This window comes from Tasmannia lanceolata, unplaced genomic scaffold (assembly GCF_043159265.1).
Source record: "Tasmannia lanceolata isolate RefF3 unplaced genomic scaffold, GAP_Taslan_0.1 ptg000019l, whole genome shotgun sequence".
Lineage (NCBI taxonomy): Eukaryota > Viridiplantae > Streptophyta > Magnoliopsida > Canellales > Winteraceae > Tasmannia > Tasmannia lanceolata.
Genome location: NW_027518696.1, coordinates 1,847,745 through 1,862,588, shown reverse-complemented (window position 1 = coordinate 1,862,588; position 14,844 = coordinate 1,847,745). Strand labels below are relative to the sequence as shown.

Here is a 14,844-nt window from a genome sequence, read left to right as displayed (position 1 = left end):
CCAATTTATCCCCAGAATCGGAGATTGGTAATCAGATGCCAGTGGAGATTTAAGATCTTCTTCAGGATTTATCATTGTGCCAGTGCAACACGCAAAGTTATGCTTATTTGTCCCTCATTAAAACCTTGTTTCATTGAGGTTTAGGTGATGATCAACTGGAATTAGTTCTTGAACAAAGGAATATATGCTTGAATATTCTGATCACTGGAATTAGTTCTTGATATAGGAATAAATGCTTGAATATTCTGATCAGGAGCTTATATTACAGATATGCAGGATTAGTATGTGATTATACAAGAATCGACCCCAAACCAACTGAAGACTTTCCAAGTTCAACCAATTGTTAGATACAAAAAATAAAGATCAGTTATTTATCATTAGTTCAACCCTAATGGCTAGTTGTTCATCATTCATCATTAATGTCTCGACGCATGATTTATTCAGTAATTGATGTTGCTTAATGTCGCGATGCGTAAGCATATAAGCCTAAGATGTTCTCACCACCGACATTGCTATTGAAAAAAAAAAGGAGAAACAAAACAACAACAAGCTCAATGTATTATCCCATTGTGATAATTCACTCAATTATTTCTTGCTTCACACAACTTACAATGTTGGAAAAAAAACATCCTTAAAAAATAATCTCACAGCCATTAACAAGAGGAACTCCATCCAACTTTATGTCTACGGAGCCTTTTCCCATGGGAAGATAACCTACAGATGTTATGTTGATAAATGGCAAGAATCAATGTCATTTTAATATTTTTTTCACCATAGCTCTCCAGAATACATCGCTGTAAACTTTATCATGTCACTAACCAAGTGGCTTCCTTCAGATGATTTGGGTTGTAAATGATTAGATGAGTAACAGACCGAAGAATCCTTGGGGATTCTCTCACTGAGAGACTCACAGGGCTCTGGGGAAACCAAGTTAGAATAGCCTTGAACGTAGGAACAATTCCATGGGGTATCAGATGTTACATTGAAGGTGATGTTGGATAGGCAAATGTTCAGGAAATTATCCCCTTCTATACCCTCCAAGAAACCTGCAGTACTGATATTTTTTCCAATGATATCTTTCATAGTGATCCTGTCTATCATAGGAAGTGCATTTGGATCATAATCATCATCTGGGTGATCACCATACTGGCCAGTGAACCTAATAGCTATCTTCACATTACTCATGATCACATCAGAAATGTAGATGTTTCGGATGTAACCACCCCGTCCTGGAGCTGTTTTTATTCGAATGGCGCTCTTCGAATTGACAAGTTGGAGGCCCTCCACGTGAACTTCGGATATACCACCTGACATCTCACTACCAAGTGCGACGCCGGCGCTTGTTCGTGTTTCTCCGGTGAGGCGACGTATGATTATGTTTGAACTCGGACGAGCATAGGAAATGCCATACTCATCCCATCCACTTTTGATTGCAATCAGATCGTCGCCGGTTCTAATATAACAGTCTTCGATGCAGACGTCGTCAGATGAGTCTGGATGCATTGAGACAAGTAGGATCAGAAGCCACAACATATGGATTTAGTGCAATTCGTACTATTTTATAAAAGATGGCATACATAGATAGTCGTCCGATCTGTTTTTATTGGTTTTAGTTCAAGTTTCTTTTCAACAGTTCTAATACCAGCTGACTAAGTATTATCAATTGCAACTTGCAAAGGACATTCATTTGAAAAAAGAAGAAGCAAAAGTATTATTGAAGAGAAACTGGATCACAAAATTTTGAGTAGGCCAGATTGAATTCAATCAAATTTGGATAGTAAACCAAAACATTATCAATTTTCTTAGAAAATTATTAAAAAAGAATCCATTTGACGACTGAGACAAAGAAAGCCACTCCCTATGTAAAGACCCATGTCAAAAGATATAAAAATAAGATTTTTGGGAAAAATGACTATTTGCTTACAGTCCACATTAGTTATTCATAAAACTGTTTAAACACTCTCAAATTCAATCATTGATTTTGCCCTACTGCAACAATCAAGATATATATTTTACTTGCCTGAGTCAATAGAAACTTGCTGCGTCAACTTTTGATTCACCTGAGTCGGCTCATTTTTTACCTTGGACAACTTCTTGTTCAAGGATTTATTTTATAACTACCAATTTATAGGATTCCCTGGCATTCTTATGTACTAGTGAACTAGATAGAGCATTGAGATAACATTGGAATGAAGTCAAGTTTACTATTCTAGTTTTATCTACAATGTCATTTTTGAGTGATATGCAAGACTCATGTATCATTTGTATCAAGTAAGGTTTAAGCTGAGTTCTGAGTAGGTTTTTTTATTGGATTCAAACGGAATAATAGAACTGACATTTTTATCAAGCAAGATTTGAGCGGAGTTGGGAATAGTTTCTTATCGTATTTGAATTGATCAAAGTAATACAATTGTATATTGTAAAATGTGAATTCAGTGAATCAATTGTTCCTGGCCATTATATAATCAGTTCAATGTGTATTGCTTTAATCATTCAAGATTGTATCATATTCCTGCGTCAATTATATAGATTGCCCCTTTTTTTTTATATAGATGTCCCTGTTACAAGAAGTTAGTATGGAAATTGGAGTGTTTAGTGGGATCTAAGCCAGTTGTTTTAAGTCTCTAGCCCTCTGGTTTTCTAGCACATGTTATCTGATCTGCGAGTAGCTATCATTGTGGTTCATATGGGCTTTACTATAGTTGAACAAATGTTCCTAAAATGTGCTGTGCTGCTTCCAGCAACTTCTGGTAATTAAGCTGTAAAGAAATCAGACTCGGTTGCTACTACCTGAGAGAGACTCGGTAGGTCAGTCCCCTTAAGAAGATGATAAATCTGATTGTTCAATTCCTTGATCTTTTAGAATGATATCAGTACAATGGCATTAGCATCATTAGTTAAAAACTCCCCAACTCATTCCTTGTCTCGCCTGAGTTGACTCCCTTTTACTTTGGTATGTTTTCGTCCAAGTTCAAGTTTTGAACTATGTTACCTGGTTCATTGATTCACTGTGTTCAGGTTCGCAATTCACAGTTCGCAACTGTCATACGAGCCCTGTTCGTTAGGGGCAGGTTTTTTTTTTGGAATTGTGAGTTTGTGTTGATTTAATTTTGTCATTAGTTTAAATTCTCTACACTTAGAAAGTAAGAAGTTGGGACTCATTGAAGACCAAATATATAGAGAGGATTTGAAAATAAGAAAGTCAGGTCAAAATTAGACAGTAAACTGCTTAATTTTCAAAAATTACCACTTTTGGTTAATTGTCGCGAAATGTATTATGAACCCATTCATGCATACCAGTTTGCAATACGGTACCTGATCGAGCGAACCAGGTAACTCTACTTTTGAAACACTGTTCAGCACACACAAGTTCAATAACATTGATTTTCTATGGTCCAGTACAAGTTGATTAGCGTATCACTCAAAAAGTAAATAAGTCGCTTCTGATTTAAAAAACAGAATTAATCTAGAATCTAACAAAATTTGGCTCATTCATCTGTCCGGAGTTCAATCAAGCAGTACAGGATTATGTGAGAATCAAGCATCTTTGCTTTTCATTTGAATGAGATATTCCTCCATTTCTTTGTTGCATGGAATTTCTATAGCCTTTTCGGTGTGTACTGTTTGGTTCGATCTATACAAGATTCATATTCAATATTTGCTACTCAAGTTACAACATCGACATTTCTGCAAAACACGAAGAAAGAATCATAATGAAACAGTGAGGAATTAATATGTTAGCTACTGGAGAATATAATCTGATAAATGAGCGAAAATAAAAGCTTCTAAAACTTGCTCAAGGAGTCTCCTCTTTGGTGTGTGTGGTTCAAACTTTAGACATCAAATAATGCAGTACATTTTCACAAGCATGGGCAGGATGTTTCACTTTCAACAGGAGCAAATTTGCTACTTGATAACAAATTACAGACTCAAATGTACTATGCTGAAGAAACAGATTTATATACTTAATTTGTAACAGTTAATGTAATTGGTCCAATCTGAACTTTTTTGTATATTCCTTTAACAAAATGGCAATTCAGTTGATAAATAAATAAATAACAGAACTTTCCAGAACTTTTCAGCTCACCTGGATCAATTCCATCCGTGTTAGGAGAATCAAGAGGTGCAAGGATCGTTACGTTGTGGATGTGGACTTGGCTGTTCATCCAGCAAAAACAGTCTCAACTCTCCCCTAACACATAAAACTCCACTTGTCCATCGATTAACAAAACCCAAAATTTGGTGAACAAGGAAGAGAAAGGGATAAACCCTTTGGAGGGACAAACCTGCAATATACAGGGTGAATGGTCCAAAACGGTGAGTTTGAGAAAGTTATGCTTGAGATAACCACCCCAGTGGAGTGCATCAGCTCAATCAGATGAGGACGAGTGTAATTCAGAGTATGGTTTTTGAACCAGTGCCACCAGACACTGCCTTGACCATCAATGGTTCCATTATCACCTGAAACACAAAATGATTGATGTTGAGCATTTCAATCATACCAATCAAACACATTTTGGGAACCAAAGAATCAAATGAATTAGAACGCATGAACAAAAAATATACATATAAGAGGTCAATTATATTGTGATATTACTGACCAGTTATTATGACATCTGTCAGATTGGATCCATGTATGAGGCTTTGATGCCTTTTGCCAGGAAGCTCCCTGCCTCGGCCATATGAGGGCAGAGGATCAATGATCGGCCAATCGTTGGAGTCCTAATAACAAACCCTAATTAGCTACTTGGAATTTAGAATGGTAAAATAATAAACCAGCAGAGCTGGATACATTCCTTTCAATGGAAATCATGCTATTAACATTGTTTCAATGAAGAACATACATTTATCCCGAAATGGGATTTGCTAGCCACCTTCGCAGAACCTACTTCGCGCCCTGTCTTTTGCATGTGATGACAGCCGCATATGTTGACTTTTGCTTTAATCATTTAATTCATCTAACATGGCTGTCATCACAAGCAAAAGACAGGGCGCGAAGTAGCTTCTGCAAAGGTGGCTAGCAAATCCCCCCTGTAATTGTTCTATACAAACTACTATTGTTACCAAGTATGATTCAACTATGACATGAATTGGGAGCTGAACTAATTATCTGCTTTAGACTATCTCTATCTTAATTTTCATACAGCGCATAGCTATGCAAATTTGAATAAAGAAAATTTGTTTATTCAGACTTACTGTTGATCCTAGAATTACAGCTCCTTCATCGAGAAATAATGTAAGATGGCTGATGAGACTAAAGCTTCCTGTCAACCATTTCCCAGCAGGGACAAAGAGCTGACCCCCACCCTTATCAGCAAACGAATTTAGATAAAAGATCGCATTATGAAATGCTATCGTGTTAAGGGTCACCCCATCTCCGACAGCACCAAATTCAGTTATCGTGACGCTGTGTGGCCGAAATGTCTTTGATCTTGACTGTTTGCAAACCGAGCTCCCATCGACAGCCCATGGAGCCACATTGATTGTGGCAAGAACCAGAAGCACTTTCAGCAGCTGAAAGAAAATTCAGCACGATTAAGGTACTGACACTACCAGTTTCTACAATGTAAATGATCATCTGATTTTACAGAAAAAGTTAGCCATTAGCAGTTGTGAAATCTTCACCATTTGCATTTTTGATAAAGTCATAAATTTAAGATCTAAGTGCAGAACTCCCCGCGTAATTTTTCTGTTGATTCTGTCTAATTATGGCTGTGATTTTGCAAGTATGAGGATCCGGTGAGGACAAACAACAAAAAATAGAAAAACCAAACAAAACTCAAATTAATTAAGTGCATCCAAACATGGAAAAAAATGGTTTATGCAAGGCATGATCCAAGAAAATGTCAATTTTGGAGCACTGAATTGCAACCCACAAGAGTATCTGGAGGTTCTCAGAGATTTTCAAGTGAAATCACTCAAGGATCAAGTGAAAACAGGTCAATTGAACTACATTGCTAAAGTAAATGATAGATATACCCACACAAAGAAAAAGCAAACAGAAAGACAAAGATAAGCCACTTGCAACCCGTTCCATTATCAAGCACACAGAAAAGGAAAATGGGAATAGGAAAAAAAACCAAAATTTTCATCTTATCTGATTGTTTTTCAGTTCTTGCTCCATCTGAGAGCTGCAATTTACCAAACCCAAAGAAGTTGAAGGGGAAAAGAAGAAACAATTTCCATCTGATCACATTATTTTCTTTTTCTCAACTCAGTTTCATACTCTTTGAGCAACAAATTCAAACCAGAAAGAAAAAGAGAATGAAATACCAAGATCATAACTTACAGTTACAGATCTCCTCATAAGCCTAAGATCTACTCTTCCCCTTTCAGCCCAAGAGCACAAGATGTCACCTCTTCCAACCACCTACCCACCTCTCCTTTTCAGATCAAAAGACTAACCCCATAAAACCCATTGACAAACTTTGAGTGAAAATCATCAAAATCATTAACAAAACATGAATTTGATTAGATGGGTCTTTGAGAGCCACCACCCAAAGAAAAAATCATGACAGTGACCGTTGCTGCCCGCCAAAAAACCAACACACTTGGCCCCAAAACAGGCCCTCTTTGTCAGTTTCTACAAACACCTCTTCTAAATACCCAGGAAAATTTTTCCCATGAAATAAAAAAAAGGTAGCTGCAGAGGATCTGGGTGCTTTTTTTCTGTTATGAAAACTCAATGAAAAAAAAAAAAAAAGAGTAGGTTGCAGAGGATATGGGTGCTTGTTTTCTGTTTTTGGCAAATATTTTCAGTGCTCTACTGAAATTTTCAGATGGTGGGTGTTTGTTTTTTTTTTTTTTTTTCTACTCAGAGATTAAGCAATTAAGATGCATGTCATCTCATGCAATAATTGTCAGATTAAGTTGGAAAATCCGTCAAACTGAGCTGGATTTTTTTTTCTTTTCCTTTTTCTTGAATGAAAGCTGGAAATTTTTTGTATAAAAAATACAGTCGATTATTCAAGGTGGACGGTAGTAAAAAAACAATATAAAACGGTCAAATTTTTAAAATAATATCCGGATATTCTGAAATGACCAGAATACCCCTAACATAAAAGATGAGTTTAACAAGAAAAGATGAGTTTCGAAATGGCAAAACTACCCTTTTGCCATAGAAAACTGATCAACAGTGATGTTTTCCAATGACCAGTGACTACAAAAGATGAGTAAGAGAGAGATTGACGTTCACTCGTACCTAAATTACAATTTTACCATCAAGATCTGGGCCCCCCAACTTGAACCCAACTAGTGTAAGAGACTTAGTCAATTTGAGCCGGGTATATTCTTTCACCTTCTTCATGAAATTTTTCTAAAGGATTCATTAACCGACCCCAACTAGTTTGGAACAGAAGCTTAGCTGTGTTGAGTTGAGTATCTGGCCCCACCCAAATGCATTTAACTGATTCTTACTCAAAATTACAAGGGCAAGATGCAGGAGATTTGGAATATGAGGGAAACCAAACAATAGAAACCCAAACTGGGAATGAAGTTTTAAAGTTGGGAAAGTAAAAATTAGAACAGGGAAATCATATGATTGAGATTCTTCCTAAGAATAAGCTACAACTTTAATTGTACTAAATTAAGTAAAAACCTTTTATTAATTGTTATTTTATTACTACAAGATCATAAATATCTAACAAAATTATTACTTAAGTGTAATGACCTTTTAATTAGGGCTGCAACTCGGGTCGGGCGGGTCGGGTTTTGGAGAACCCAACCCTACCCGAGAAATATCTCGGGTCGGGTTTTTTTTCGGAAAACCCACGATTCCCAAACCCGGCCCTACCCATGATAAATCTCGGGTCGGTTCGGGTCGGGTCGGGTTTTTTCACATTGACGCAAATTTTTAAGGAAAATTCTTGTTTGGCAAGGCAACTCAACTCATAGAAGCAAAAATTACACTCACATTACACTTGAATCAAACAATGATGTAATTACACTCACATCACACTTGAATCAAACAATGCTGTAATCAAACAATGTTGTAATTACAATCAAACAATGCTGAATCAAACACTCGAATAAACTCAACTCATAGAAGCAGAAATTACACTCACATACAGTAACAGTGGGTGCGTGGGTTTTCACTTTTAACTTTGGGATAATTACATTTACACCCCCTCTAGTTTCTGACACATCCACTTCCACCCCTATAGTTTAAAACGTGACAAATACACCCCTGTAGTTTCAATTTGTTTAAGGTTTGCCCCCTCAGCTGAAGGTTCGTCCATAGATTGAAGGGTTAGGATGATCCGATGGAGCTGATTTTTTGGGCACACCATATCTATGTCAGGACTCATCAAATGAACGCTTTGGATCATCCAAATAATGTGGGCCCCTACCCGAATCCAAACACTACCAAAAAATCATCCAAATAATGTGGGCCCACATTGTTTGGACGATCCAAAGCGTTCATTTGATGGGTCTTGACATAGATAGGGTGTGCCCAAAAAATCAGCTCCATCGGATCATCCTAACCCTTCAATCTATGGACGAACCTTCAGCTAAGGGGGGCTACCTTAAACAAATTGAAACTACAAGGGTGTATTTGTCACGTTTTAAACTATAGGGGTGGAAGTGGATGTGTCAGAAACTAGAGGGGGTGTAAATGTAATTATCCCTTTAACTTTTAACTAACAATAGAAAAAAATGTACATACTATAACTTATGTAACTCGGGTCGGGTCGGGTCGGGCCCCTTCAAACCCGGCTCGACCCGAGATTCATGCGGGTTTTTGAATGCTGAACCCGGGTCGACCGAAACCCATGAAACCTGAACACGACCCAGGCTATTTTCGGGTCGGGTAAAACCCGGCTCGAGTTGCAGCCCTACTTTTAATAATATATATATATAATGAAATGATGGGTAAGATGAAAGGAGGAACTGCCATTCACCTTTGGCGAAAAGACAATTTTGCCCTTGTAATTTTTGTATTGTTTTCATAATTCTTATCTAATATTTGGGATTTGCTAGGGACCATCACATAAGGCATTTCGGAATATTAGTGGGCTCAATTGTGGAAGAAGAGTTGAGGAGGAGGGAGGAGAGAGTTGAGAGTTGAGAGTTGAGAGTTGAGAGGCCAGTGAGAGAGCATGGAGATAGCATGAGAAATCCCAACAAACCAATGAAAAAAATATGCTAAATCTTTTGTCTCTCCCTCTCTACTCATCTTTCACAAATGGCCCCACTGATATTCCAAGGAATATTTCTTTCATAGTTGCCAAACAATAACATGCCCTAAATAAGGTCAATCTATATTTGAAGGGATAATTTAGTCATTTCAATGAGTAGATGTTTGGGAAATAATAAAAGGATATGAAATGGGTATTTCTGTAAATAGGTTTTAATACAAGGGTAGGATGGGAATTAAGAAAAGAAAAGAAAAATGAAACATTTAATTAAAGTGGGAGACAAGGTCGATGGGAAAGGACAAGAGAAATATTAAAGTACGGTCGGTGTCTTGGCATGAAGAGGGAGGTCCTCCCTTTGGGGATCCAATGCGCTGAAAATTAGTGATGAAACAAGAGCGTAATAAGTGAAAGAAAAATCAAAATAGTAAAAAGGGATTGATATCTACACTCCTTTACTTGATAACGACACCCCTTACCATATTAAACATTCTTTCGATTGGCTATTGTTAGCATTTTCCAGAACTATATCGACCTTAATAATTACTTAAGTATTAAGTAACTATTAATTATGGGTCACTTCCCCAAGTGGAGGAATTGACACATTGAAAAGTATGGGTAGACTCACATGATGATATATGACTATAAAGCCAGATCCATCCGACGGTCATGATCGTCCGAAGAAGACTAAGAAAAACGTAAGCAGTACTCTTCATCAAGCTCTAGAGTTTTTAAAGTTGGGCCCACATGGTTTGATGATCCAAATCATTTATTTCTTAGGCCCCGGCTAAGGGTGGCAAAATGAACCGATACGGAACCGAATATTCGGTTTCGGTTTGGTTTAACCAAACCGATTCAAATTTCGGTTCGGCTCAGTTTGGTTTGGAGTGTTTCGGTTTCAGTTCGGGGTCAAACCAAACCGTTGCCACCCCTAGCCCCGGCTTAGGTCGCACTCCAGAACTTATCCTTTAGGATGATCCTAATCCTCTCATCTATGGAGGTGTGTATAATGTGTTGCTCCTCTATAATTAAGAGGGTTAAGTGACCATCCTATAGAGATGATTTTCAGAGCACGACCTATCTAAGTTGGGGTCCAATAAATGAATGGTTTGGATCATCGAACCATGAGGGCCCCATTATTTTTAAAAAAAATAGTTGCACCTAAATGCAACACCATATAAAACTCCAAGTCCTATGATTGAAAGCTCATAATTGAGTGGCTTTATGTTAGGAACCACATATAAAGAAGTGGGACGATGCTTACAACTTGTGGTGGGCCAAGAGTTTCTCGGACTACCATTCCCCTTTCCTAAAACTCATTAATAAACTAAACTAGTTTACAGCCATTTTTTTAACATAAACTAAACTAGATTGAAGATTTCAACCACCATACTAATTGGCCATGGGGGCCTGCATTTCCTTAATCATAGATTTTCCTTATTTTACCTCTAAACTTCTAATTATCCTGCACTCCTACTTAAAATCTCATAAAAATAGAAAGTAAGAAAACATAGTAAAATATGGGAAATCATATCAGCACAACCATATTTATAATTGCACTAACTTATCTTGTCTTTTATCATATGAAGAGCTGTCAAAGGTCGTTACAGTTTCCAAAAAGCTCTGACAGTCCAATTAAAAAAGAAAAGACAACCTGATTTTTTGCAATTATTATTAAAACATGGTTGTGCTGATATCATTTCCCTATAGTATTCAATAAATGATCATTTTTGTTCATCAAGATGGCCTTGCTAGAAGAAATATCTAATACATTTATTCAGCAATAACCTATTAACCTTTGGAAATTAACAGACTTATCACACTAAACATAATTTTTATCTCAGACCTAGACTTCCTGACATTTAATTTGAAGAAGGTGGCCAATTCACCCAAAACTAAAATCAGAGTAACGCAATTTACTAATAAAACATTGATTGAATGAATCTCACTATATAAATAATATACCCTATCATTCAAAAATATATATAAATAATATACCCTCTAATATTTTATACTTTATATTCTCTAATTTTTTGTCATTGAGATTTTTCACCAACTTTATAATTTTTATTCCTTTACAATTAGTTTTGAAAGAAACAGGTAAACAAGTCATATAAAATTATAAAGATATTTCAACGTGTTGGAGGAAGAGGCACTCAAACTTTTCCCAATCATTAAATATAAGAGAGATTTTGTAAACCTATCCTCTCTCTCTCTCTCTCTCTCTCTCTCTCTCTCTCTCTCTCTCTCTCTCTCTCTATATATATATATATATATATATATATATATATATATATATATATATATATATATATATATATATATATATATATATGAGGAAAATGAAGCTACACCGCCGGCTTAAAATACAATGGGCCCACATTGTTTTGGTGATCCAAAGATTTCATTTCATTGGCCCTCACATAGATAGGGTGTCCACCAAAAATCAGCTCCATAGGATCATCCCAACCCTACGATTTGTGGAGGCAAAAATGAACGTGTAAAAACCTTCACAAATTTATCCATTTTTGCCTCCACAGTTTGAAGGGTTGGGATGATCCTATGGAGCTGATTTTTGGTGGACACCCTATCTATGTGAGGGCCAATGAAATGAATTCTTTGGATCACCAAAACAATGTGGGCCCATTGTATTTTAAGCCGGCAGTGTAGCTTCACTTTCCTCTATATATATATATGAGAAAACATATCCTACACACTTGTGTAGGTAAGTTACCTACACACTAGCTTAAAATACAGTGGGGGCCCACATTGTTTGGATGATCCAAACCATTCATTTGAATGGTCCTCACATAGATAGGGTCTCCACAAAAAATCAGATCCATAGGATCATCCCAACCATTCAAACTATGGAGGCAAAAAATGGATTAATTTGTGAAGGTTTATACACGTCCATTTTACCTCCACAAATCGTAGGGTTGGGATGATCCTATGGATTTGATTTTTTGTGGACACCCTATCTCTGTGAGGACCATTCAAATGAATGGTTTGGATCACCCAAACAATGTGGGCCCCCACTCTATTTTAAGCTTGTGTAGGAAATGTTTTCTCATAATATATATATATATATATATATATATATATATATATATATATATATATATATATATATATATATATATATATATATATATATATATATATATATATATATATATGAGAAAACGGTTCCTACACATATGTGTAGATAAGTTATCTACACACTAGTTTAAAATACAGTGGGGGCCACATTATTTGGGTGATCCAAACCATTCATTTTTAAGGCCCTCACATAGATAGGGTGTCCAGAAAAAATCAGATCCATAAGATCATCCTAACCATTCAAACTGTGGAGGCAAAAAATGGACTAATTTGTGAAGGTTTAAAGACATCCATTTTACCTCCACAAATCGTAGGGTTAGGATGATCCTATGGATCTGATTTTTTGTAGACACCCTATCTATGTGAGGGCCTCTAAAATGGATGGCTTGGATCACCCAAACAATGTGGGCCCCCACTGTATTTTAAGCTAGTGTGTAGAGAACTCTCTACACATATGTGTAGGAACCGTTTTTTCTCTCTCTCTCTCTCTCTATATATATATATATATATATATATATATATATATATGAGGAAAAGGATTGTAAGCTCGAGGTACCAAGGGGAAATGGTTTGTGAGCATCTGGAGCTCACAACCATAGGGGGGCCACATTTTGGGGGTGATCCTAAGCATTCATTTGGAAGACCCCATCATGGATGGGGTGTGTACCAAAATTCAGCTCCATTGGATCATTTTAGGGTGTCCATTTGTTAAGGAAAAAATGGACAGATACTGTTTGTCCACAAATCTGCCCATTTTTTCACTCCACAAATGGAAGGGTTAGGATGATCTAATGAAGCTGATTTTTGGTACACACCTGATCCATGATGGGGCCTTCCAAATGAATGCTTAGGATCACCCCAAAATGTGGGCCCCTTATGGTTTGTGAGCTCTTCTTAGATAAGCTTATCCGAGCAGTTGCTCATAGACCATTTCCTATATATATGAGGAAAGTTTTTCTAGTCGGCCGATTAGAGAAGCTTCTCTAGTCCGCCGACCAAAAACACAGTGGGCCCATGTTGTTTGGATGATCCAAAGCATTCATTTGATGGGCCCTATTATAGATAGGGTGTGCCCAAAAAATCAGCTCCATAGGATCATCCTAGCCCTTCGATTTGTGGAGGTTAAAAATGGACAGTGGAGGTTAAAAACACAGTGACCCCATGTTGTTTTGATGATCCAAGGCATTCATTTGATGGGCCCTGACATAGATAGGATGTGCCTAAAAAATCATCTCCATAGGATCATCCTAACCGTTCGATTTATGGAGGTTAAAATGGACGCGTATAAACTCCACAAATCTATCCATTTTTAACCTCCACAAATCAAAGGTTTAGGATAATCCTGTGTAGCTGATTTTTTGGGCACACCTTATCTATAATAGGGCCCATCAAATGAATGCTTTGGATCATCCAAACAACATGGGCCCACTGTGTTTTTTGGTCGGCGGACTAGAGAAGCTTCTCTAGTCGGCCGACTAGAAAAACTTTCCTTATATATATATATATATATATGAGGAAAGCTAAGTACACCGCCGGCTTAAAATACAATAGGCCCACATTGTTTTGGTGATCCAAAGAATTCATTTGATTGGCCCTCACATAGATAGGGTGTCCACCAAAAATCAGCTCCATAAGATCATCCCAACCCTTCAAACTGTGGAGGCAAAAATAGACAAATTTGTGAAGGTTTTTACACGTCCATTTTTGCCTCCACAGTTTAAAGGGTTGGGATAATCCTATGGAGCTGATTTTTGGTGGACACCCTATCTATATGAGGGCCAATCAAATGAATTCTTTGGATCACCAAAACAATGTGGGCCCATTGTATTTTAAGCCGGCGGTGTAGCTAAGTTAGCTACACCGGTGGTGTAGCTAAGTTAGCTACACCGGTGGTGTAGCTTCACTTTCCTCTCTCTCTCTCTCTCTCTATATATATATATATATATATATATATATATATATATATATATATAGGGGCGGAGGCACATATAGCATGAGGGGGGCCAAAATCTCTTTTATGTGCATATGGCTGTACATGCATGAATGGCTAGTTTAGTGGGCATGGCCTCCCCAAATGACCAATGCTTAGCAAGTGTAAATTAGTCCTCTTCCCCCCTCCCCCCTGTGTAAATTCCTGGCTCCGCCCCTGTATAATATAAACCCATCCTCTGTTATTTATACTATCAACCATCCTCTGTTATTTTATATGGGTGGTTGATAGGACCTTTTGGTGCTGATTTTTTGGGCACACCCTATCTATGTTAGGACCTATCAAATGAATGCTTTTGATCATCCAAACAGCGTGGACCCACTGTGTTTTTTTAAAGGGAGGAGTAGATAAGCTTATCTAGGGGAGAGACTAGAGACACTTTCCTCTATAAAATATTATAAATATTTAGTTGAAATTGAGATATTCACTTATGTTGATAATGGCACTCTCATTTACACTTTTTATGATTGGATTGGATTGGATGTTGATAGCTTATTCCAGTTCGACAAGGACAAAAGCGAGGAATACCATATATTTATATTTCCTATGTATTTAAGAGAATTTGATCAAAATGTCACGGTTCTCATTATTAGAACAGGTCTCGTGAGTGTACTAAATACT

The 14,844-nt window shown here is 37.1% G+C and overlaps 1 protein-coding gene across 1 annotated transcript; it reads right to left on the bottom strand.

Moving 5' to 3' along the window:
• Positions 1 to 529: 529 nt before the first annotated feature.
• Positions 530 to 6,876, bottom strand: LOC143852847 (putative polygalacturonase). Its single transcript, XM_077362471.1, has 6 exons — positions 6,290 to 6,876; positions 5,197 to 5,514; positions 4,602 to 4,722; positions 4,287 to 4,461; positions 4,088 to 4,158; positions 530 to 1,493 (listed from the first exon to the last, which is right to left on the bottom strand). The coding sequence occupies exons 1-6, from the start codon at positions 6,305 to 6,307 to the stop codon at positions 769 to 771; spliced, it is 1,428 nt and encodes a 475-aa protein (XP_077218586.1). The 5' UTR covers positions 6,308 to 6,876; the 3' UTR covers positions 530 to 768.
• Between the last annotated feature and the right edge of the window lie 7,968 nt (positions 6,877 to 14,844).